At 43.5% G+C, this 25,038-nt stretch overlaps 1 protein-coding gene across 6 annotated transcripts in view; it reads right to left on the bottom strand.

Annotated features, from left to right (window-relative positions):
• Positions 1–24,767, bottom strand: part of rab3ip (RAB3A interacting protein (rabin3)) — an 86,345-nt gene extending 61,578 nt beyond the window's left edge. For 2 of the 6 annotated variants that reach the window (XR_011936541.1, XM_072485098.1), the window contains exons 1-4: positions 24,552–24,766; positions 6,345–6,437; positions 4,028–4,297; positions 2,529–2,784 (exon numbers count right to left, since the gene is read on the bottom strand). Coding sequence is in view for 5 of the 6 variants with exons in the window: in XM_072485098.1 (XP_072341199.1) it covers positions 2,529–2,784; positions 4,028–4,272 (501 nt within the window). In the remaining variant the exon portion in view is untranslated. Of the gene's footprint in view, positions 1–2,528; positions 2,785–4,027; positions 4,298–6,344; positions 6,438–24,551 lie in introns of all 6 variants that reach the window. The other 4 variants (XM_072485096.1, XM_072485094.1, XM_072485097.1 and 1 more) reach the window with 4 other exon arrangements.
• Positions 24,768–25,038: the final 271 nt, after the last annotated feature.

Raw genomic sequence — 25,038 nt, 5'->3', positions numbered from 1 at the left:
TTACGGTAGCGAGGGATAGGTTTAGGTACTTGGGGATTCAGGTAGCGAGGGAATGGACGGGGCTCCATAAGTGGAACTTAACGAAGCTGGTGGAGGAGGCCAGGGAGCATCTTAAGAGGTGGGATACATTGCACTTAATGTAGGCGGGGAGGATCCAAGTGGTGAAAATGAATATTCTGCCGATGTTCTTGTTCATCTGTCAGGCTCTCCCGATCTTTATACCAAAGGCCTTTTTTCAGAAAGTGGACACAATCATCTCTGACTTTGTATGGGCGGGGAAAGTGCCGAGGGTGGGGAGGACCCTGCTACAGAGGCAGAAGTGCGGGTTGGCTTTGCCAAACTTGCTTCATTATTATTGGGCGGCGAATGTTGACAAGGTGCGACGGTGGTAGGAAGCAGAAGGGGTAGATTGGGTTAGGGTGGAGGAGGAATCTTGTAAGGGGTCTAGTTTGAGGGCTATGGTGACGGCAGCATTGCCAATGCCTCCGAGTAGGTATTCAGGGAGCCCAGTGGTGCAGTCCACGGTGAAGATATAGAATCAGCTGAGGAGGCATTTTAGGGTGGAAGGGATGTCGGTGCTAATGCCGCTGTGCGAGAATCATGGGTTTGAGCCGGGGAGGATGGATAGTGTATACAGCAGGTGGAGGGAAGTGGGGCTGGTCAAGGTGAGGGATTTGTATTTGGAGGAAGGGTTCGCCAGTCTGGAGGAGCTAAGGGAGAGGGTAGAGCTGCCGAGGGGTGGTGAGTTCAGGTATCTATAGGTTAGGGACTTTGCACAAAAGGTCTGGAAGGGGTTCCCTAGATTGCCGGGATACACCCTGCTGGAGCGACTGCTGCTTCCGGATGTGGAAGGGGAGGGAAGAGGGTGGTGAATCCAAACTAAGCATTAATGGGCAGGCTATTTCTATGCAAGAACCATTTAATAGCACTGTCGACGACCCCTTCCATCACTTTGCTGATAGTCAAGAGTAGACTGATGGGACAGTAATAGGCCAGGTTAGATTTGTGCTGTTTTTTGTCAACAGAACATACCAGAGCAGTTCTCCACAGTGTAGATGCCAGTATCATAGCTGTTATGGAACAGTTGGTTAAGGATGCAGGTAGTTCTGGAGCAAGTCTTCAGTACTATTACCAGAATGTTGTCAGGGTTCATAGCCCGTCTCTTGACATCATCAGCAGTCTCTTGATATCATGTGGAGTGGAGTCAAATCAAATTGACCGAAGACTGGCAAACATTCACTCGGCACTTCTGGCTGAACACAGTTGCAAATTCTTCAGCCTTGTCTTTTGCATTGATGCGCTGGGCTCGTCTGCCATTGAGGATGGAGATACTTGGGAAGCCTCCTCTTCCGAGCAACGGTCTCCCAGGCATTGAAGTCATGTTGCATGAAGAGGGATGTCTTCAGGGTATCTCCGAAGACCTTCCTTTGTCTCCCTCGTGTTTGGGAGCCTTCATGAGTTCCACAATGAAGATTTGTTTTGGCAGTCGGGGCTTTGATATCCTAAGCACATGGCCAGCCCAGGAAGTTGGTATCGGATGATCATGGCCTCGATGCTGGTGCTCTTGGCTCCTTCAAGGATGCTGATGCTAGTACACCTGCCCTCCCAGCTGATGCAGAGAATTGTCTCAGACAGTGTTGATTGTACCTCTCCAGAGTCTTGAGGTGATGTCTGTATGTAGTCCAAATTTCTGTGCTGGATGGAAGAGTTTGAGAGGATGACCGCCTTGCACACGAGGATCTTGGTGTCAGTATGGATGTTGTGGTCATCAAAGGAGGCACTCGTGGATCAGATACGATGTTGGATATCTGGATCGATGTCAGTCTTAGATGAGAGATGGCTCCCCAGATATGCGCAATGTTCCACGTTTGGTAGAGTTTCTCCTTGATCTTGGAGGGAGACCAGATCTTGCCCTGGGGCAGGTTGGTAAAGGACTCAAGTCTTTTTTGAGTTTGAGACGGAGACCGGTTCTTTGGTATGCTTCCGCGAAGGCATCAAGCATGACTTAGAGATTCTCTTTTGAGTGGAGATGGCAATGTCATCCGCATAATGAGGTTCCACAAGCAAAGTCAGTGTGGTTCTCTTCTTGGATTTCAACTCCAGGTTAAAGTCCAACAGGTTTGTTTAAAATCACTAGCTTTCGGAGCTCGACTCTTTCATCAGGTGAATGAAGAGGTGGGTTCCACAAACACATATATAGACAAATTCAATGATGCAAGATGATACTTTGAATGAGAGTCTTTGACGCTAAAGTAAGTCTTTACAGGTCCAGACAGTTCGGCGGTCAAGTGTTTAATGGTCTGGGCCTCTGGATTACTAGTCAAGTGACATCATCACTATATGTTACTGCCTTCCCCTTATACCAACAATGGTGCAGAAGAAAGAAAAATAAAGGCATGATAAATCCTTCAATTTGTATTCATGTCAGCCGTATTAAAGTCTGATCCTGAAACATTGTGACTAACATTTATAATAATCCTTATATTAAATATACTTTTAAATATTGACAATTAAGCAGTTAGCCTTACCCTCTGAGCCTTGGCAAGTTCTTCTTTCAGTCTTTCATAGCCCTTCTCCCTTACTTCCAGTACAAACGGACTTCTCAAATGAGACAGACTGTCTGTACTTTGTCCCAAAGCATCCTCTGCGTCTTCTTGCACTTCATTTGCTAGCACACCTTGCAAAAACTCCACCTCCGCACGATGGTTGCCAATCTCACTTGCCTGCTGTTTTGATGAGCCATGCACTGCTTCAGTGGTGGCACATGACATTGAGAATGGATTGCTGGAATCATTAATACCATTATGAAAAGATGACAAACACCTATATTTAAAAAATGAACTAACTGATTTCAGCCTAGTCAGTCTGAAGTGCAGAACCATTGAATTAAAGGGATAAATTGCACAGTAAGGTTAGCAACAGGTTGCTGCAGCACAGCAATTGCCTCTGTGTTGTAAACTTTTACAGTCTATATGTGCAACATAATTATAGTTGTATTTAGAAGCAGATTGTGAGCAAAACGTCAGAATTCCTTAGACCGAGGACACACATTTAGTATTTGACAGCTGCACAAAACAAATTTCAAGTCTCAAGTAGACAAACTAAAAGAACATTCTGCAGGTGAAAGCCGAACAATGCATAAAGTTAATGCACCTGGACTCCAATAAACAGTATGAAAGACATTCGCAGTGCACAATTATAACAGTAATGAATCTCAAGTCTCCTAAACAAGTAAAGGCACGTAATTTATTCAGCAAATTGCCATTTTTTTTTTTTAATTGCCATTTTTTTTTTTTAAAAGCAACTTTCTCTCCTGTTCTACTAAAGGTTTTAACATTTAGGACAGTATAGATCCATAAGTGCCCACTTAATTTAATAACATTTGGCAAGCTCTAATGATGGGTAATTTAGTAAAGTAAAGGTGCAATGAAGTTGCATAAGTGCCCTCTGGTACCTCACACGTGTTTTTTTTTAAATGAATGTGCTTGAAATTAGGATAAAGATTATATCTGCCATAAGGGACATCACAACCAAATGTAACCTAGTCCTCACCTGCTGTGCATAGAAGTGACTTTGTGGATAAGATAGGAATGAGTGGGAAACCTGCTATCATTTTGTGCTCCATAGCCCAAGGGTGCTAAAAGACAACTAGCTTTTTATGGCCACCCCATGGAATCATTCCTGGGACCTTCCACCTTCGTTGCACCTTTACTTTGCTAAATTACACATCATTAGAGCTTGGCAAAAATTAAATTAAGATACCACCCTTTTACTACTGGTCCAGAATAACATTATAATTTAAAGGTTAATATGTTACATTAAACTAATCAAATACTGTACCTGTTATAAAGTAGCCAAAATAAAGGCTAAGTTCTAAAGTTCTAATTCTAAAGAACCCCTATATGCCTCCTAAACCTATGCTTTCTCAACATGAACATAGATTGTTTTGGGGTTTTTTTATTTTATTTTACACAGCAGTGCAGTAGCATAGCAAAAACTAATAATCAAACCTGGAAGTTATACATACCTAACATTTCTTGATTCTCCACTACTAAGATGTTGAGAGGATGGATAAATTGGCTGTGTTGGAAGGTCTACAGCAATCAATGCACTGGTTTGAACTGGGGTTGAGCTCACCAATGAGTGAGGGTGATAAGAAAGGCCTGACTCAGCAGTTTCTGCAGCTTCGAGTTGAGCCAGTTCGGAATAATCTGGAGAGGAAGGCGAAGCCAAGTTCACTTCATGGAAGCCTTCAAGAGCGTTGCTTGCCATAGCAGTAGGTTCATTATTTAAAGCCCTATGCACATAAAAAAAGAAAATTTAGGAAGTTCGAGAAAAATTAGGCCCCTGATAAAATCCAATTACTTTCAATATGGTCTTTTAGCTCTTAATTCTGGAATGCTGGTGCACTTAACTGGTACAAAACAAACACCAAAGATTTATTCCGAAATAAGAGATCGAATTAGTAAAGCTATTCTAAGAAAAAGAGCAACAGAAATTCAAATTATGCAGCAGACCAGCCAAAGTGGCCACGATAAAAGTATGATCAGATAGGTAACATCCTAACATCTCGACATCATGGTCTATTAAAGGGAATGCTTCCTTATTTCCATGGTTGACAACTGAGCTGGATTCTATTAAAGGGAATGCTTCCTTATTTCCATGGTTGACAACTGAGCTGGATTCTGGGGGTATAATACTCGAGAAGAATACATTTTCCCTATCACGCTAGTACTTCTACCATAAAGACCATGGTTCTTTCTTAATGTAGCAGCTACTAATCTATTGAGTACCCAATTCATTTTTTCCAATTAAGTGGCAATTTAGAGTGGCCAATCTACCTAGCCTGCATACCTTTGGGTTGTGGGGGCAAAGCCCACGCAAACATGGGGAGAATGTGCAAACTCCACACAGACAGTGACCCAGAGCCGGGACTGAACCTGACTAAATAATTAATTGTCACATTTCCTCCATTAGTGAAAGACAAGGGGGCATGCAGATCAAGTATTCAACAACTAAACCATGGGATTGTCATACCACTCTTATAGTCTCTGAAGTATCATTACAGTTAATGTAATGAGGGGGAGAAGCAGTTTTACTGTTACAAAGTGCTACTCACACTGCAGAGTAACAAAACTAAAAGTGACATGGAACCTCAGTATTACTAGATTAAAATTTTAACAACCAATGCTTAAACTAATTTCCTTCACTCCTGAAGGTTTGAACTGTCACTATTAAAGTTCGAAAGCACTAGTGAACTTTCATGATATCACATTGTAGCTAGCTATTAGTCAGAACATTGTTGATACAATAAAACGACAGATCAGTGTTTTAGCAAACATTCATTCAAATTGTTACATCACATTATTATTCTTAGACTCAATTTACTTAACAAAGGATTAAACAAGGGTTTTATCAGAGACAACCTTGCAAACTGGCAAGATCACCAGTAGGACCAAAGCACATCTCTGTAAGGAGTTATGCCAGGTTCTCCTAAACCTTCAATACTGCATGGCAAAAATAAACAGCTGGAATTGCTAGCATTTAGATCAATGGTTCTACATTTGGCTGTAAATACTGTCTGCATGAGCCAGGAATTAATTTTGTGCATTGAAGGCTTGTATGGACCTTTCCCTGACTCCAAGAAGGTCCTAATCAAACATACAAGGTTGTAAATGCATGTTGAACAGCAAATGAATCACACAAAAGCATGAACTAAGTATTTTCTCTTCCATCCATCTCAATTAAAATCTCTAAAGTCCATTAATACCACTTATATTTTCCTAAGATTGCAGCTTTGGTACTATTAATAAGTTTTATATAAATGAAGCTTTGATAGTAAAAGTCATATAAGTGAGATATGACTTAACCACAACATGGCTCCAGCAAGAACTTCATTTTCAAGGTTTAAACGTTTAAAAACACAGTCACTCATTTTATCAGTGCAATCTGGGCAAAATTGGCTGAAACAATGTGAAAAAAAATTGGGTAATTTTAAATGTATTACTTCAAGCATGAATGGAGTATTAAAACTCATTTTCTGAAATCCAATCCAGCCACAGATCAAAATATGAAGATGGCGCATTTCTGTGTACTGAATACTGATGAGAGTAATTTTAAATCAGGTTGTTCAGTGGAGCACTAGACACATGTTGAGAATATTTGTAACAAACTTACCTTCAGTTTACCAACATAACTGTTTCAAGTTAATGCTGTCAAACACATGTATATCTTTTAAATGCAAATAAGTAACAATTGGATTCTTTTACATTAGTCCATTGCTCTGGTTCATAGAAAATTACACGTTTATACAAGCACATTTTAATACAAACTTGAACACTAACCTCACCAGTGCACACTGTTCAACCAAGTGGTGCTGAATATGCCAATAATTTTAGATTATCCTGATGAAATTGCTTTCAAGATGATCATTGACCCTGTTAGGAAAACAAAGGTAATTTTAATGGATTTGTAAACATTAGAAATAAAGTACAGTTTTTAAAGTGGGCTTAATTTAAGGTTTCTATGGCTGGAAGGGTAAAACCTATCGTTAGATTAAAGCTGGACAATGGTGTTTTGTATGTGTGGGAGTTGGTTAAGTTCCAACTGTGTTTCTATTGTGCTTAGAGAGGACTACGGCATGAACAATAAGTAAAAGGCCCAAGCATGTTGGTGTTGCTTAGCAACTGGGGACTTGTAAGGGAGAGAAGCTTTCCAGTTTTAGTTTAGCTAATTGATGTTAGTTGGAGACATGTAGCGAGTGAGAAGGCAGCTCTCACAGCTCTGCTGGAAGCAGTTGGTTTAGAAGGCTGGAGAGGGAACATCTCATTCAGCGTTGCGAGAAAAGCCATACCATGGAATAATGGTTAAAATAAGTGCAGAGATTTTAAGAGCAACTAGTTAAGGAAACTAGAGAAATACAGAGAAGTTTCCAAGAAGTTTGATGTTAAATGTACTAGAACAGAGAACTGCTCAGTAAAGTCACAGTTTAAAAGGCACCTCCCCGCTCCCTTAGAGCCAATCTGTTTTGGGGTATATTTGAATTAAGAATCTGTGTCTTCATCCTTCTTTGGCCTGGACGAAGGGGCGGCACGGTAGCACAGTGGTTAGCATTGTTGCTTCACAGCGCCAGGGTCCCAGGTTCGATTCCCGGCTTGGGTCATTGTCTGTGCGGAGTCTGCACATTCTCATTGTGTCTACGTGGGTTTTCTCTGGGCGCTCTGGTTTCCTTCCACAGTCCGAAGATGTGCAGGTTAGGTAGATTGGCCATGATAAATTGCCCTTAGTGTCCAAAAAGGTTAGGTGGGGTTACTGGGTTGCAGGGATAGGGTGGAGTGGGCTTAAGTAGGGTGCTCTTTCCAAGGGCCAGTTCAGACTAGATGGGCAGAATGGCCTTCTTCTGCACTGTAAATTCTGTGGGGTTTATATCCTGGAGAGGACTGTGTTCCTTTTGTCTCCTTCTTGAGGCTAAGTTGTTCCTTCTTCTCTTGGCGTCCCTCTTCATGTTCCTCCCTTGGGTTTCTGTGGTGGTCAGGCACGTGGAGTGGGAGGTTGCTCTGGGTATCCCTTTTGCGATGGTGGCTGCTAGGCTAAGTGTCTGTTCTCTGGGGTTTTCTAATCAGCTCTCTGGGGTTTTCTGATCATCTCTTCATTCAAGTGAGTATGGTGTCGATCTTGGGGGTGATCTCGGTTTGTGTCGGGGAGGATGGAGTCGGCTCTTTCTCCCCCGCCCCCCCCCCCCCCCACCCCCCCCCCCTAACCCGAACACCTAATTTTTGGGTGTCGACAATTCCTCTTCTGCTCGGGCGAGAGCACACACACCCTGCCTCTGGGACAATCTTATGATCCATTGCTCTGGGTAGGGCTGGAAAGGTACGTGCGCAACTAAGGTGTAGGTTTTTTCTTCTTAGGTGTGCGGAGGGTTTCGTTTTATGTATCGGTTGGTGCTAGGCTAGGCCAGGTCCAGTGCTGTGTTCTGTTCAATGGTACCTCTCATCAGAATTGGTCACCAAAACCAAAAAAGCAACAAACACTTTCCCAGATTTTTAATCAACTAGGATCAGCAACATGGTATTGTTTTGCTACCCCATGCTTTATCGAATTGAATATATTCCATTAGAATGTTGGCTAGGCATTTACCAACAAGAGTCAAAACTCCAAATATATAAATTAACTTGTTTGTGACTATAGTTAATGGGTTGCTCAGTGCTATACATAGTAAAAGCGGCCAGAGAACATGACCTACATCCTACAATATAAAACATGTTTTTGACGAAGTTTGGCAAAGGTTTGAAAATAAAACTAGATTGGATTTCACACACAAGTGAAAACAGGCTCGTTTTTGAACAGCGATTAGAGGAGTTTTCCCCATTCACTCAGCTGTTTTGGTTATTACTGTAATGGCAACAGGGATCATAACACATCATGGAATTTCACGTACAGAAGACAGCTACCCAGCAACAGAGAGAACTATAATGCATGATATAGAGAGCTATAATGCAACAAATTGTTTTTTTAATTCTGTGAATGAAACGGACTACAAAGTAATCTGTCCATAGTTAACTGCTAATAATCAAACCACAATAGCCATTTTAAGTCAAATAAAATTTGTAAAGAAAATCACTGATTCTGCAAGAATTTTATGATCTTTCAAACTATTCTTTTAAGCATTACCACTTTTATACAGATCGAACCATTTGATTCAGACAGACAATGATTCCATCCAGTTTTATACAGATCGAACCATTTGATTCAGACAGACAATGATTCCATCCAGTTAAAAAATTCCTACTTAATATGTACAGGGAACAGGAACCTGAAAAAAATCATATGAGAATAACTCAGCTTGCTTCGAAGTCAGATAACTCACTCCAGAACTTCAACAAGTGATCTCGCCTTACCAGTACAATAATGTATGAAGAGACTAGTGTACTTAACTTGAGACATTAAACCAAGGCCAGTCGGTTCTGGTTAAAAATCGAATTCCACCATTCAGGAGTGAGCAAGAAGCTCCCCTGATATTTCAACAAACATTTATTCCTCAAACACCTCCAAAATGCAGTTAACCAGTCATTTATCTCAGAACAGTTTATAGTGATTGTGCAGTGCACAAAATGACTGCTTTGGTTTGTCTTCATGATAGGTTCACTCCAAAAAAAGTTATTCATGGTGAAGTGGTTTGAAATGCACAATATAAAGCTTTATTTAGAAAGTCCTTCTTTTTTATAAAACTGGGATTCTCTACCATGGGAAATAATTCACAATCAAACTTATCCCCATGGGTAGAAGTGAAAGCTATACCTGTGGGGAGGAGCGAAAGCTGTAGCAGTAGGTTACATGATCAACTCTGTTGGGTGTGTCGGCATCTACCTTTCAGTTATCCTTCATTGCACAAGACCAACAAGAGCCTGGTACGTTTGACAGATCCAAGTAGCCAATAAGAATAAAGGTAGTGAGTCGATATTCCACCTAAAACATCTGTTATTCCTCAACAGACTCTCCCCCCCCCCCCCACCTTTCCCCAGATAAAGGCTTCTACAATGGGAAAATATCAACAAGGTTCCACTTTTTATTTTCTGCTATATTTCACACAAAGTGAGAAAATACCAGGTGTGAAATGCAAGCATCCCATCTCAGATTTCCAGAAAAAGGTGAGAAATTGTTATTTCGGGATTTTATCAACTTTTAAGACACCTTGGGCGGTCAATTCCAGTTCCATGTGTCCCAGAGTCACAACACAAAAGTGAATTAACCAATAATTCTTATAAAAATGCCCGAGGCGTTTGGCTGCCCAATAATTACAGGTTTATACATTTACACACAATTACTGTTTTATGTTTAACAAGAAATATGAAATAATTGCAGTAAATACAACTGGTTAATCCCCTACTCAGACTAACTGCCCCACCCTCTATCCACACACACAAGACAGACAAGCACAGGGGGTGCTGAAACAAATAATATGGATGAGTCAAAAGAGTCTTTGCTTCAGATGGTGATTCTTCAGCACACTTTCTTCACAGCAAGCTTGCAGATGAAAGTCCTTGGTTTGCAGCCTGTAGTTATCTTCTTTGTAGATTGATTCACTCAGGGGCCCTGCAATTTAGAAAAGTGCAGTACGCACAGGTAGCAGGCTTTCTGGAGAGGCACCCAATTGCTGTGTTTTCAGTTCAAGGTTCACATTCAGGCCTCTATCTTTCTGTAGAGAGAGTTGGTTGGTTCTGCCTTTGCCTTTTAGGAAAGTGTAGGTTAGTTCTGGAACCTGCCTGTACATGAATTCATCCAGGCTCTCTATCAGTTCAGGAACACAGCCTTTCTGGAGAAAAACGAGAGGAGAGGATAGCAGACCTTCCTCAGGGCTGCCAGGAGTCAAAATGAAACCAACACAACCCTTGAAGCTCTGAAAAACATTCCAATGGATCAGATCCAATCACCACCTGTTACCAGGCAGAGCACAGCCTTTTGGGATAATTCACTGGCCAACTTGTCACCTTAGTACTGCCAGTGCCAGGGTGCCCCAGTGGCACCAGCAGTATCAGGGTGCCAGGCCTAGCCAGAGGCCCACTACCCAAGAGCCTCCGATCGCCTGAAAGACCTCCACCCAAGTGTTGTTTCACCTAGTCCCTATTCAAGACCTTATAATAGAGTGAAGATCATTGATGGAGTTTCAGAAGATGGTGGGATTAGGATACAGTACTACCCTGTAGAAACTCGGGAGTGATGTTCTGGGGATCAGATGATTGACCTGACCTCCAACAAGCACAACCATCTTCCTTTGTGCGAGGTAGGACTCCAGCCAGTGGAAAGTATTCCCCTCAATTCCCATTGACTTCAATTTTACTGGAACTCCTTGATGCCATACTTGGTCAAACACTGCCTTGATATCAAGGGCGTTCACTCTCGCCGACACTTCTGGGAGTTCAGTATTTTCCATGTTTGGATCAAGGTTAGAATGAGGTCCTGAGCCGATAGGCCCTGGCAGAACCAAAACTGAGCATTAGTGAGCAGACCATTGCTGAGCAAATGTTGCTTGATATCACAGTTAACGACCCCTTCCATCACTTTGCTGCTGATCGAAAGTAGAATGATGGGGCGGTAATTGGCCAGGTTGGATTTGGCTTGCTTTTTGTGGACAGGGCACCTAGGCAACTCCCCGCATTGTCAGGTAAATGTCAGTAATTCTACTAGAACACCTTTGCAAGGGATGAGGCTAGCTCAGAAGCACAATACTTCAGTACTATTCCTAGAATGTTGTTAGGGAATAGATACCTTTGCAGTATCTAATGCCCTCAGCAATGTAGTGAATCAAATTGGCTGAAAGACTGGCATCCGATGCTGGGGACCTCGGGAGTCAATGAGATGGATCATCCACTTGGCATTTCTGGCTGAAGATTGTTGCAAATGCTTCAGCTTCATCTTTTCCACTGAAGTCCTGGACTCCCCCTTTATTGAGGGGGATATTTGTTGCAATTCCTCGTCTAGCTAGTTGTTCATTTGTACACCACCATTTACGAGATATGGCAGGAGTGCAGAACATAGATCTGATCTGTTGGACTCAATCTCTCACATGCTGCTTCCGCTGTTTGGCATGCTAACAATTCTGTATTGTAGCTTCACCAGGTTGGCACTTCATTTTTAGGTTTGCCCAGTGCTGCACCTGACAAGCCCTCTGGCACTCTTTATCGAACCTGGGTCATCCGCTGGCTTGACAGTAATGATAGTGTGGGGGATTTACCGGGCCAAAAGGTTACAGATTGTGGTTGTATTCGATTCTGGTGCTGCTGATGCCCACAGCACCACTTGTATGTTCAGTTTTGATTGGCTGGATCAGTTTGAAATCTATCTTATTCAGCATGGTGGTGGTGTCATACAAAGGAGGGTATCCAAAATGTGATGGAGGAACCTCGTCTCCACAAGAACAGTGTGGTGGTCACTCATATCAATGTCGTCATGGACAGATGCATCTACGACAGATAGAAAGTTGGTGAGGCCAAGATCAAATAGGTTTTTCCCTCTTGTTGGCTACCTCATCACCTGTCGCGGACCCAGTCTCATAGCGGTGTCATTTTGGACTCGGTCAGCTCTGTCAATAGTGGTGCTCCCAAGCCTTTCTTAGTGATGGACATTGAAGTCCTCCACCCAGAGTACATTCCGTGCCCATCTCACTATCAGTGCTCCTGAGATTTTTGTTTGTTTTCCAGTGCCTCCCTATTTTTATACCAAAGGCCTTTTTTTAAACTGAATAGGGTGATCTCTGGTTTTGTGTGGGCAGGTAAAACCCTGCAAGTAAACAAAGTGCTGCTGGAGAAGAGTCGAGGGATAGGTGGGCTGGCACTGCCTAACTTTAGTAACTATAGCCACGATCAGGTAGTGGGTGGGGAATCAGTATGGGAGCGGGAACGAGTAGAGGCTGCATTGTGTAAGGACACAAGTTTGGGGGCATTGGTAACGGCTCCTCTACCGTTCTCTTCGGCCTGGTATTCCACAAGCCAGTGATAGTGGCAACCCTGAGAGTCTGGGGGCAGTGGAGGAAGCATATGGGAGTGGGGGGAGCATCGGTGTGGGCTCCAATTAGTGATAATCACCGGTTTATTCCGGGGAGGTTTCGGAGATGGCAGAGAACAGGAATTGAGAGGATGGGAGATCTATTTATTGATGGGAGCTTTCCCTGTTTGGAGGAGGAGTTTGAATTGCCGGGAAGGAATGGGTTTTGATAGAGAAGGGATTCTGTGCGAAGGCAGGTTTCGACCTTTCCGCTCCTGCCACAGGGGATACAGGACAGGGTAGTTTCTGGAACGGAGATGGGGGAGGGGAAGGTTTTGGATATCTACAAAGCTTGTGGAGTGAGAGGAAACCCAGATAGATGAGCTAAAGGGTAAATGGGAAAAGATCCATCATCTGCCAGTCCCCTGTCCTTGACAAAGTTCATTGCCTCATCTGGCGTTCGGAAGTAAAGTTGCTGGCCCTCCTAAGTAATCCACAAATGTGCTGGGTACAGCATACCAAACTTCACCCCCTTTTTTTAAAAATATAAAACATTTTATTGAGGAATTTGTTATTTTGTAAAAACAGAAGAAACCGTGTACATACAAATATAAACATAGTGCAAAGGCCGTCTTCCTCCCTCACAGGTCTCACCTTTCTTACACAATAATTTGAGCTAAAAAATAAACTTCCAGAATGACGGGGAGTGGGATAGCTTGATCTTAGTTTCGGACAATGCTCGGCACAACATCGAGGGCCAAAGGGCCTGTTCTGTGCTGTACTGTTCGATGTTCTAAACTAGATTCTTGGATAACACGGCCAATGTCTGCAAAGGCCATTAGATTTAATGCAACAGGCCCCTTTCAGGCCAGAGCAGGCAACATCAGTGACAGGTCCCAGTTTTCTGTTCATTGTAACAGAGAAATCACTACAGAATGCTAACATTTCCTTACAGAGGAAAGCAGGGTCAGGCTACTCCAGGTTGCCAGGTACCACAGACTGCACCCACATAGCCTTGTGTGTGTCCTATCACAGTTCGGATAGCTTTTATGAATAGAAAAATATTCCACTCCCTCAACATCAAGTTGTTTGTTTGTGACAGGCAGTACCTCATATAGGCTTGCAGCCAATAGTGTGGATGGTGCTGGTTGCTTTCCTAATAAAAATAAAATTGCAACTAGAAGTGTGTTATCCCTGGGGCCCCATTAATGGAAATTTTCATTATTGAATTTCTATCTCCCATGCTTTGATTTACTCTTTAATTTTATAAACCTTCTTTCTATTCCTTCATAATTTCAAAAAGAAAGCATTTTGCAAGGAACAGCAATTTCAAAAGTAATTCTGAAAAGTAAAAAATTAACACCGACAATAGCAATTAATGGTATTAATCTCAAAACAAGTGGCAGCACGGTGGCGCAGTGGGTTAGCCCTGCCGCCTCACGGTGCCGATATCCCAGGGTCGATCCCGGATCTGGGTCACTGTCCGTGTGGAGTTTGCACATTATCCCCGTGTTTGCGTGGGTTTCACCCCCACAACCCAAAGATGTGCAGGCTAGGTGGATTGGCCATGCTAAACTGCCCCTTAATTGGAAAAAAAAAATTAATTGGGTACTCTAAATTTATTAAAAACTAATCTCAAAACATCAAACTCTTCAATTCTTACCACTATATCCACTTTTTAAACCAATATTTCCAAGTCATTAACTGTGCCTGCTTTCAACAGGTTACAAATGCCAGCTGTCACACAAGCTTATGTGCCTTCTTTATTTATTTAAAAGCATGAAGAATAGAAAATAAATTATTTACAGTTCAGTACAAAGAATTGGTATAAACACTCAATTACCAAATGCAAATTAGAATGTAAAAGAAACCACTATATACAAATACATATTGTCCATTTAAGATAGAAAACATCTCACCACTATAGTATTCAGGAAGCAGTGTATTAATGAAAATTAGCAGCAGCAGCAGCAACCTTGGGGGGGGGGGGGGGGGGGGGGGGGGGGGGGGGTGGTGAGCAAGAGATAACATGAAGGGTTGGGGAAACTGGCACGTACGGGTGAGGGCCAGTGTACAAAGCTGTGTAAATATATAATTTTGCCATGTATATATCTTGCTCTGCGCGATTTCTCGTTTGTTTTTTTTGTTGCGGGGGGGGGTTATTGTTTGTAAGGGAGAAAAATTGTGTTAAAAAACTTTAATAAATATATTTTAACTAAAAAAATTAATGAAAATTAGTTTGAGAGAGATCAGGAAGAACTTTGAAAATGTCACAATTGACAAAAAAATGGGCTGTTTTATTAAGTAGGTACACATCATTCCAAAGGAAATTAAACTTAAAATCATATAAAACGCCCTCCAATCATATAAAATACTCCTCCAGAACACGTGCAGAATAAAACTTCCTTTCACACTCCAATAGGAGCAGTAATTTTTATCTCCAATGACGGTTGTTACCCAACCTGGTATTTCCGTCACCCGCAGTCAATTCTTGTGGTTTCTAAACGATATTGGCAATTCAAACAAAGCCATACTGGATATATCCTCAAAATAATGTATCTGTAGCAGTAATTAATTATAAAATAGACCATTTTGAAGCGATTGTCCCCATTTAAACAGGATATATCCATGTTTCTGCGGCAATAATTAATTATAAAATGGACCATTTTGAAGTGACTGTCCCCAATTCGTTTAAAGAAAACTTATCAGACAAGGTGTTAAGCCACCAATTTCTAAGGTTTCCCATGATAGTGTACCTAGAGTCAAGAGCAAGTGCAGTCTTCACGCAAAGCACAGTTAGAGAGTGGGAGATTATTAGACTAGAGCATAGAGAGATACGTCAGCTCCTATTTTGAATAGTTCCATCCTCTGGCCTTATTTTTACAGTTTGTGTCCACACTTATAAGGATAACTGCCAATGGACATTTTTCACACTTACAAAAGGTGTTTTCCATTATAAATGTGCACATCAAAAATTACTGTAGAGATTTTTATTATAGGTGCAGATACATAGCATATAGGTCGATAGAAATATATATACAATTCCTCGGGGTGGGGGGGGGCGTACTTTATCATTAAATAACTGAGAAATCAATCCTACTTCCTTTGACCCAGCTCTAAGTCTGATGAAGTGAGACATAATCAAGGCGATTACTGCCCGAAAAACACATTTAAACTGAAAATCACCAGAAATGAGCAGCTGCAGCCTACTGGGTAAAGCTAGCAGGAGTGCTACAGTGTTTCCAATTTTTAATTCCCACCTTTTCATTAAAGGAATGGGGTGAAGGGAGTGACAATATGTAACGAATAGCAAGATATACTGATCATTTAAAATTTGTTCTGAGTTTTAATATTTAAAAACTTGCATTTAATTAGCATATTTAATTAGTAAAGTCTCAAAAAGGTGTATCTGTAAAGGAGTTTTATCAAACAAAATTTGACACTTGAGTCATAAGGATAATAGGACAGGTATCCAAACGTTTAGTCGAAGACATGTTTCTTAAAGGAATGTTTTAAAGGAGAAAAGAGGTAGTAGAGAGCTTAGGAGAGTGAATTCCAGAACATAAGGCAGAAGCTGCTAAATGCGAGGCGCCAATAGTGAAGTGATTCAAATCAGGGATGCTCAAGGGAAAAGAATTGGAGGAATGCAAAGATCTGAGGATTACAGTGCTAGAGGAGGTTTCCGAGATAGAAAGGAATGAGGCCATGGAAGAATTTTAAAACAAGGATGAGAATATCAAAATGGGATTTGGTGCAAATTAGGAGGTGGGCAGAGTTTGAGATGAGTTCAAGTTTTATATCGAGTCAAAGATGGGAGGTCTACCAGGAAAGCACTGGAATTGTTAAGTCTAAAGATAACAGAGACATAAAAGGCATGCATGAAGGTTTCAGCAGCCAATATGCTAAGGCAAGGCAGAGATGAGCAATGTTCTGGAGGTGGAGGTAGGTAGCCTTAGTTATTGAATTAATGTGGTTGTGAGCTGGAGAAATCAAATACGACACTATGATTATCAAGAGTTTGTTTCAGCCTCAGATATAGTCAGTGGCTCAGAAACAGAGACCAAAGAAAAATAAGTAAAAATACATACTATAGTAGCTGACAGGCTATTTAAAAAAATTCAGCTTAGAATAAAATACACTCTTAACTCAACACAAAAGACAATTCTTTAAATTTGTATGAAAGGGAAAAATTAAATAGAAAAAAGTGAAAGGGAAAAGCTGCAGCTGCTCTTTTTCAGGTATTTGTTTCTTAGACAATGATAGACCTGATGGCCTTTTTAGCCATGCTTCAGACAAGTCCCAAGATGGGATGAACGGGATGTGGAATGATTTCAGGTTTAATATTTTAAAGCACCATAATGCAGGAAATGAAATTAAATGAAAATCGCTTATTGTCATAAGTAGGCTTCAAATGAAGTTACTGTGAAAAGCCCCTAGTCGCCACATTCCGGTGCCTGTTCGGGGAGGCTGGTACGGGAAATGAACCGCGCTGCTGGCCTGCCTTGGTCTGCTTTAAAAGCCAGCTCTTTAGCCCTGTGCTAAACCAGCCCCAGGAGTATATTGTTCTTGTATATTTAATTTTTAGAGCTACTACATTCTTGTGCTGGAACGATCGTGGTTTTCACATTTCCCATTATGACGTGAATTTGATAGAACACAAGAAATAGGAGCACACCATGTGGCCCCACGAGCCTGCTCTCCTTCAATAAGATCTGGCTAATCTGATAGTAACCTCAACTCCACTTTCCTGCCTGCCCTCAGAAATCCTCAGCTTCCTTGAATTTCAAAAACTAATGACCCTCAGAGGAAACTCCTCAATTCCACCTTAAATGAAAGATCCCTTATGTTAAACTGCGCCCCTAGTTCTAGGTTCCTCAAGTGGAAACTTTCTCTCAGCATCCGGCCTGCCAAGCACCCTCAGAATCTGTTTTAACAAGATCACCTCTTATTCTTTTAAATGCCAGCGAGTACAGACATCACCTGCTCAATCTTTCTTCCTGAGTCAACCCCTACATCCTGGGAATCAACCCAGTAAATCTTCTTTGAACTGACTCCAATGCAGGTTTATCCCTCCTCAAGTAAGGAGACCAAAGCTGTACACAATGCTTTAGGAGTGATCTTACCAATGCACTGTACATTTGTAGCAAGACGTCCCTACTTTTATACTCCATCCCCAATGTTAGTAATAAAGACCAACATTCCATTTGCCTTCCTAATTACTTGCTGATAGTAAAAGGGTCAGTCTTACTATAAGACTGCATTTCCCATTTTGCCGTTGGTTCTCAACGCTAAAGTATGAACAAATCTCAATAATAGTACAGAATAATCATTCATTAAAATAAATCAGAGGGGAGACTCCAGTAGAACATTAGTTTATGACACTGACTTGCTTTTTTACTGATGATTTCCTGCTAAAAGAATACGTTTCTCACCTTAAAACAATAGTAATTTAAGTGAGTGGCGAGACACTTTTGATTAAGTTGAACTGGACTACAGATATTGTTAGATCAGGAATTATTTTTCACAAGTCTATGGTAAAGGCGTGAAGAATGGATGTGCACACTATTGAGAAGGCTACTGGAAATTATTGAGTTATAGCCAATAATCTTGAATAAATTAATAATGTCTGATAAGAACATATTTTAAATTTAAACTTCTCATATATTGTCTAGATTACTTCCGAGCAATGTGCTTATGCATAATTAAATTCTAACAGATCAATGTTTGCCTCGGCAGCCACAGTAATCAAAAATGGTCCACAACTTCAAAGTCATCACAGGATCGCAGTAACCAAATGTTGGATCACACAAGATTAGGGTAATATCACAATTTTAAATCATTGAACATCATCCAGAAGCAGTGAGAGTGAAACTACAAATGATAACAAAAAGGTGTATATTCCACAATTCCAATACAAGGAAATTCACAATATAGATCATAATATGTTGTGATAATCTCATTACTCCTATTGCCCAAGCCTCCCAAACCTAACCTAATGTATTTCAGCTCTACTCTTGACTATTAATAGGGTTTTTTTTAATTTATACAGCATACACAGACATATCTATTACAATCTATTACATAAAGGACAAATAAAAGACTCTGTAATATAGTTTGCGTACATGCATCACAAAAGCTTTATTTTCATTGATGTCAACAAATGAAAGCCTTGAAAGCCCTATTACACAATCGTTATTCTAACATATTAGAAATAAAGAGGGGCCCATTTCCCTCCTGAATGTGGATGCTAAGATTCTGGCCAAGGTAATGGCAATGAGGATAGAGGATTGTGTCCTGGGGGTGGTCCATGAGGACCAAACGGGGTTTGTGAAGGGGAGACAGCTAAATACAAATATACGGAGGCTGCTAGGGGTAATGATGATGCCCCCACCAGAGGGGGAAGCGGAGATAGTGGTGGCGATGGATGCCGAGAAAGCATTTGATAGAGTGGAGTGGGATTATTTGTGGGAGGTGTTGAGGAGATTTGGCTTTGGGGACGGGTATATCAGGTGGGTACAGTTGCTGTATAGGGCCCCGATGGCGAGCGTGGTCACAAATGGACGGGGGTCTGACTATTTTCGGCTCCATAGAGGGACGAGGCAGGGATGTCCTCTGTCCCCGTTATTGTTTGCATTGGCGATTGAACCCCTGGCCATAGCACTGAGGGGTTCCAGGAAGTGGAGGGGAGTACTTGGGGGGGGGGGGGGGGAGAACACCAGGTATCTCTGTATGCGGATGATTTGTTGCTATATGTGGCGGACCCAGCGGAGGGGATGCCAGAGATAATGCGGATACTTGGGGAGTTTGGGGATTTTTCAGGGCATAAACTGAACATGGGGAAAAGTGAGTTATTTGTGGTGCATCCGGGGGAGCAGAGCAGAGAGATAGAGGATTTACCGTTGAGGAAGGTAACAAGGGACTTCCGGTACCTGGGGATCCAGATAGCCAAGAATTGGGGTACATTACATAGGCTTAATTTAACACGGTTGGTGGAACAGATGGAGGAGGATTTCAAGAGATGGGACATGGTGTCCCCGTCATTGGCAGGTAGGGTGCATGAGGTTAAAATGGTGGTCCTCCCGAGATTCCTTTTTGTGTTCCAGTGCCTCCCGGTGGTGATCACGAAGGCTTTTTTCAAAAGAATTGAGAAGAGCATTATGAGTTTTGTGTGGGCTGGGAAGACCCCGAGAGTGAGGCGGGGATTCTTGCAGCGTAGTAGGGACAGGGGGGGGCTGGCACTACCGAGCCTAAGTGAGTACTACTGGGCCGCCAATGTTTCAACGGTGTGTAAGTGGATGGGAGAAGGGGAGGGAGCGGCGTGGAAGAGATTGGAGAGGGCGTCCTGCAGGGGGACTAGCCTGCAAGCAATGGTGACGGCGCCGTTGCCGTTCTCACCAAAGAAATACACCACAAGCCCGGTGGTGGTGGCTACATTGAAAATTTGGGGGCAGTGGAGACGGCATAGGGGAGGGACGGGAGCTTCGGTGCAGTCCCCGATAAGAAACAATCATAGGTTCGTTCCGGCGAGAATGGATGGGGGATTTGGAACATGGCAAAGAGCTGGGGTAGTACAACTAAGAGATCTATTTGTAGATGGGACGTTTGCGAGTCTGGGAGCACTGACGGAGAAATATGGGTTGCCCCAAGGGAATGCATTTCGGTATATACAATTGAGGGCTTTTGCGAGGCAACAGGTGAGGGAATTCCCGCAGCTCCCGACGCAGGAAGTGCAGGATAGAGTGATCTCAGAGACATGGGTAGGGGGCGGTAAGGTGGAGGACATATACAGGGAGATGAGGGACGAGGGGGAGATCATGGTAGATGAGCTGAAAGGGAAATGGGAAGAGGAACTGGGGGAGGAGATTGAGGAGGGATGTGGGCTGATGCACTACGTAGGGTAAACTCATCATCCTCGTGTGCCAGGCTAAGCCTGATACCATTGAAGGTGCTACACAGGGCGCATATGACTGGAGCACGGCTTAGTAAATTTTTCGGGGTAGAGGATAGGTGTGCGAGATGCTCGAGAGGCCCAGCGAATCACACCCACATGTTCTGGTCATGCCCGGCACTACAAGGGTTCTGGGTGGGGGGTGGCAAAGGTGCTTTCGAAGGTGGTGGGGGTCCGGGTCGAACCAAGCTGGGGTTGGCTATATTTGGGGTTGCAGAAGAGCCGGGAGTGCAGGAGGCGAGAGAGGCTGACGTGTTGGCCTTTGCGTCCCTTGTAGCCCGGCGTAGGATATTGTTAATGTAGAAGGAAGCCAAACCCCCGGGGGTGGAGACCTGGATAAACGATATGGCATGGTTTATAAAGTAAGAACGGATTAAGTTCATGTTAAGGGGTTCGGCTCAGGGGTTCACCAGGCGGTGGCAACCGTTCGTCGACTACCTCACAGAAAGATAGAGGGAATGGAAAAGAAGTAGACAACAGCAGCAACCCAGGGGGGAGGGCGGGGGGGAGGAATCGGACGGTCTCTCAGGGATGTTATTGTATATGTGTAGGTATTTGGTATATGCAATTGTATATTGGATTGTTGGATTGTATTTTGAGTGTATTTATTTTGGACAAGGCAGTTGCCATTTAGTTTTTTTTTATATATTACTTATTTATTTGTTTAAAACTGGCCACGGTTATTTATATTGCTTTATTGTTGTGTAAAAGAAACACTACGTATTGTTATGTTTGGCCAAAAAACTTGAATAAAATATATTTTTTTTAAAAAAGAAATAAAGAGGGGTTGCCACATGATACAAGAGCGAGAGCGGCTGCGTTTGAAAGCTCCGGCGCTGCTCATCATTCAATCTTTTTAAGTGAATCCGCAACCCATAATTATTTGTTCACAGTGTGTATACCCTCTATGTTCCTGGAAGATCCTGGCTAGATTTCGCCAATCAGGAGCAGAGTTAAATCGAAAAATCCTTATTTGACTGGAGTGGTCGAAGGCGACTGGGGTGGTCGGAAGTGACCAAGTTGGGGCCCGACTTGCAGTGGTGGTTTTGCTGGTGAGCAAGCCCGGTTTTGTTGGTTAACCCTTTATCAGCCAGGCTTTCTTGGGTTGGTCATGGTTAGTGGCAATGGTCGTTTGATTGAGTAGGTTGTGGCAGTGGTAACTCTGCTTAACTGGGTAGGGTAGAGGGTATGATGGGTGGTAGAGAAGGTTACCCTTTCCCTACTTGTCTCCTTTTGGGGGTTCCAGGTCTTCTCCCCTTCTCGAAACAGGGTTCCATTTGGGAGGCTTTTAAATACGAGTAGCGCCACTGCCAGGAGGTCGGCGAGTGGTGCAAGTCTTCATTGATAGGGTCAAAATGCAGAAAGGGCACTTAGTACCATTCCCACATTCTGGCTTTCCATTTTTTTTGTCTTGTGCACCATAAGGCCAGGTGCTCATGGCTATGCTTCTGGTAACCTGAGACCCCCTGCTCTGGGTAGTATCTTCTTATCCTGTCATTGTAGGGTTGAGGGAAATGCCAACTGCAATGATTCCAATCTGAACCAAATGTATGAATATTTGCTGGTCTTTATGTATAAATATGTGAAACAATGATCGCTCTGTACTGTGCTGATATTTTGGGATTTTTTGCACCAAAATGTAAAATATATCCTTTTAGAAGTAATTTTTTTTCTGTATTTCATTCAGTTATTTTTGGGTTAAAATATTATTGACTAGTTCCTGCAAAAGTTCAGGCAGGTCTTTACCTGAGAAAATTATGTTATAATGTGGTATTGTTGCCTCTAGTATAATTGGAGTTGGAGGAGGTGCGTACTTGTGAGCACATAAACCGGCACGGAAATCTTATCCTATATATTCTTTGGCTAAACGAACGTTCGTTATATGTGAAGGTGTGTGTTGGTTGACCATATTTTCATGGCTTTAATCCTCCTTTTCCTTAGTCTTCAGTTTATCCATATATTGGGCAGAATTCTCCGAGCCTCCGCGTGCGAAATTGCAATCGGCGTGGGGGCGGAGAATGGGCTTTGACACCAAAAACCAGCGCAACGCCGCTCCCGCAATTCTCCGGTCCCTGGAGAATCGCCGCAAATCGTGCGATTGGTCTACGCAGCGAGGGTAGAGGGCCATTGACAGAGGCAATTCACCGAAGAAAACTGGCCGAGTTCCCGACGGCTTGGTTCTAACCACATTTTGCCTGTCGGGAACGGTCTCAGTCCACGGCCACCCTGGGGGGGGGGGGCCTCAGGGATGGCCAGGCTAGCGATCGGGGGCCACCAATCCACGGGCGCATGCGATCTCAGGAGGGCCTATATGTTTTCGCCCGCTCCGTGTTGTGAGTCCATCATGTCACGCTGGGCAGCCTCCAAAGGCCGCCGCCGTGCGCAGACTCTCGACCGGAGTGCAGGGCCCCGGATCGACAGGCAGAGCTGGGAGGAGTACTGCGGGGCCCTGGTAGCCCCCTTCAGGTAGGAGAATCACTCTGCATTTCTTGAAGAAACGCCTGCGTTTTGATGGAGTGGGGAGATAGCCCCATTGTTTCTCCTTATGTAAACGCAGGCACTAGCTTTAATGATTGAGCGAGATCAACTGTTTTGTTGTTCTCCTATCTACTTCTGTATTAGATAATAGAATTTACAGTGCAGAAGGAGGCCATTCAGCCCATCAAGTCTGCACCGGCTCTTGGAAAGAGCACCCTACCCAAGGTCAACACCTCCACCCTATCCCCATAACCCAGTAACCCCACCCAACACTAAGGGCAATTTATCAGGGCCAATCCACCTAACCTGCACATCTTTGGACTGTGGGAGGAAACCGGAGCACCCGGAGGAAACCCACGCACACACGGGAAGAACGTGCAGACTCCACACAGACAGTGATCCAAGCTGGGAATCGAACCTGAGACCCAGGAGCTGTGAAGCAATTGTGCTAATCACCATGCTACCGTGCTGCCCCCCTATTCCGGTATGCTGAAGCATTTATATTGTGCTGTCCTAATCTTGAGGATTTGTGTTATTTATAAAAAGGGAAAAAGCCTGAAATATATTTTTAAAAAAGAATATTGTGATAAAAGATGACAACAGCCACACAGAACTTCCATGCAGTGAGGAAGCGGTTTATAAACAAAGATCAAGTGGATTCAGAAAGCCTAAAGGTTTGTCATCAAATACGGTCATAAAGCTATCCCACCAAGGATTCGCACAAGAATGCAAGGACATGCAAAACACTACAATTGTACTGTAAGGAAATGTTCCAAATTTATGGATGATCCAGAAATCTAACCTCAAGTGTGTTTTGTTAACTATTCAAAGAAAAATGAAATTGCATACTGTTAATATTTTAGACACACTTCTTGTCAACAGAGCAGGAGGGGGACTGCATGCAGAAATTATGTGCAGTGTGACTGGGTGATTTTTTTTTTTTCTTTGCAGTCAACTAACCTGAATCCATTCGCCTTCCTGATGCCTACACCACTCTGCCAACGTACAGCAAGGTTTGCAACATCCCAGAATTCTCGCAACTCTCATTAACTGCAAATCCTTTGCAGGTGATCCTCTCCTTTCATCAATCGCGCTGCTAAAACACATTTGCTTTTACAAACCGCCCCCCCCCCCCTTTCAATTCATAATAGAAAACAGATTCTTTCTCGGGAACTGCTGGGTTTTTACACATAATCTCCCCCCCCCCCCCCCCCCCCCAAAAAAGAAAAACCTTCGTTCAACCTGATGCACCATCATAAATTGACAGGACATTTCCAGCGGGCAGCGGGCTTTGACCGCTGACACAAGGCCGGGAGATGCGAGAGGCAGCAGGAGGGCTGGATCGACCAGGCTCGGCTGCTGGCAGCATCTCCGCGGCGGCCAACAGCTCGGTCCATTCATTATGAAATAAATCAGAACCCCGCCACTTCCCCTCCAATGGAACCAAGTTGGAAAATAATGGAACCTCACACCGTTAAAACCGTTGGTCGCGCGGCAGGTCCCGGATCCTGCAGACGGATGGACACAAACAGGGCCCCGCGGATGCTTCCCGGGACTCTCCAGGTAAAAAAAACATCAGGTTTCATCTAACGTCACAGCCGTTTCCTCATCTGACACCTGTCGAACAACAAACCTTCCTCACCGTAAACCGCCGTGAGGGGGACAAAAACGTCCAGAGTCGATGTTGCAGTCACTGATTTGTTTTCATCTCGGACGCGCTATCGTTGTGCCCGGCCACAGACTCAACTTTCCTCCACCGGCTCTCCCCGTTTCCTCTCTCGGCTTCGAGACTTCAACACCTCAGCGACCGGCTGCGCAGTACCGGCTGTCCGCTGTCCCCTTTGCGGTTGCGCGGCACCGGCTGGCTTCCCCTCCTCCACCCTCTGCGGCTGCGCATCATCGGCTGTTTCTCTCTCTCTCTCTCTCTCTCTCCCCCCCCCGGTACCAGCAGCCTCCTTGCGGCTGCGCAAATCCGACTGCTTCCTCCTCCCCCTGCCCCTGCGACAGCGTTTAACCAGCTGGATTTTACCTTTACCTCTGCGGTTGCGCATGCGCAATACAGGACGCATCCCCCCCCCCCTTCACCTCTGCGGCTGCGCGGCAGGGTCTGTCTTTCCACCTTTGATGTG

Source organism: Scyliorhinus torazame, chromosome 19 (genome assembly GCF_047496885.1).
Source record: "Scyliorhinus torazame isolate Kashiwa2021f chromosome 19, sScyTor2.1, whole genome shotgun sequence".
Classification (NCBI taxonomy): Eukaryota; Metazoa; Chordata; class Chondrichthyes; order Carcharhiniformes; family Scyliorhinidae; genus Scyliorhinus; species Scyliorhinus torazame.
This window is presented reverse-complemented; position numbering and strand designations above follow the sequence as displayed.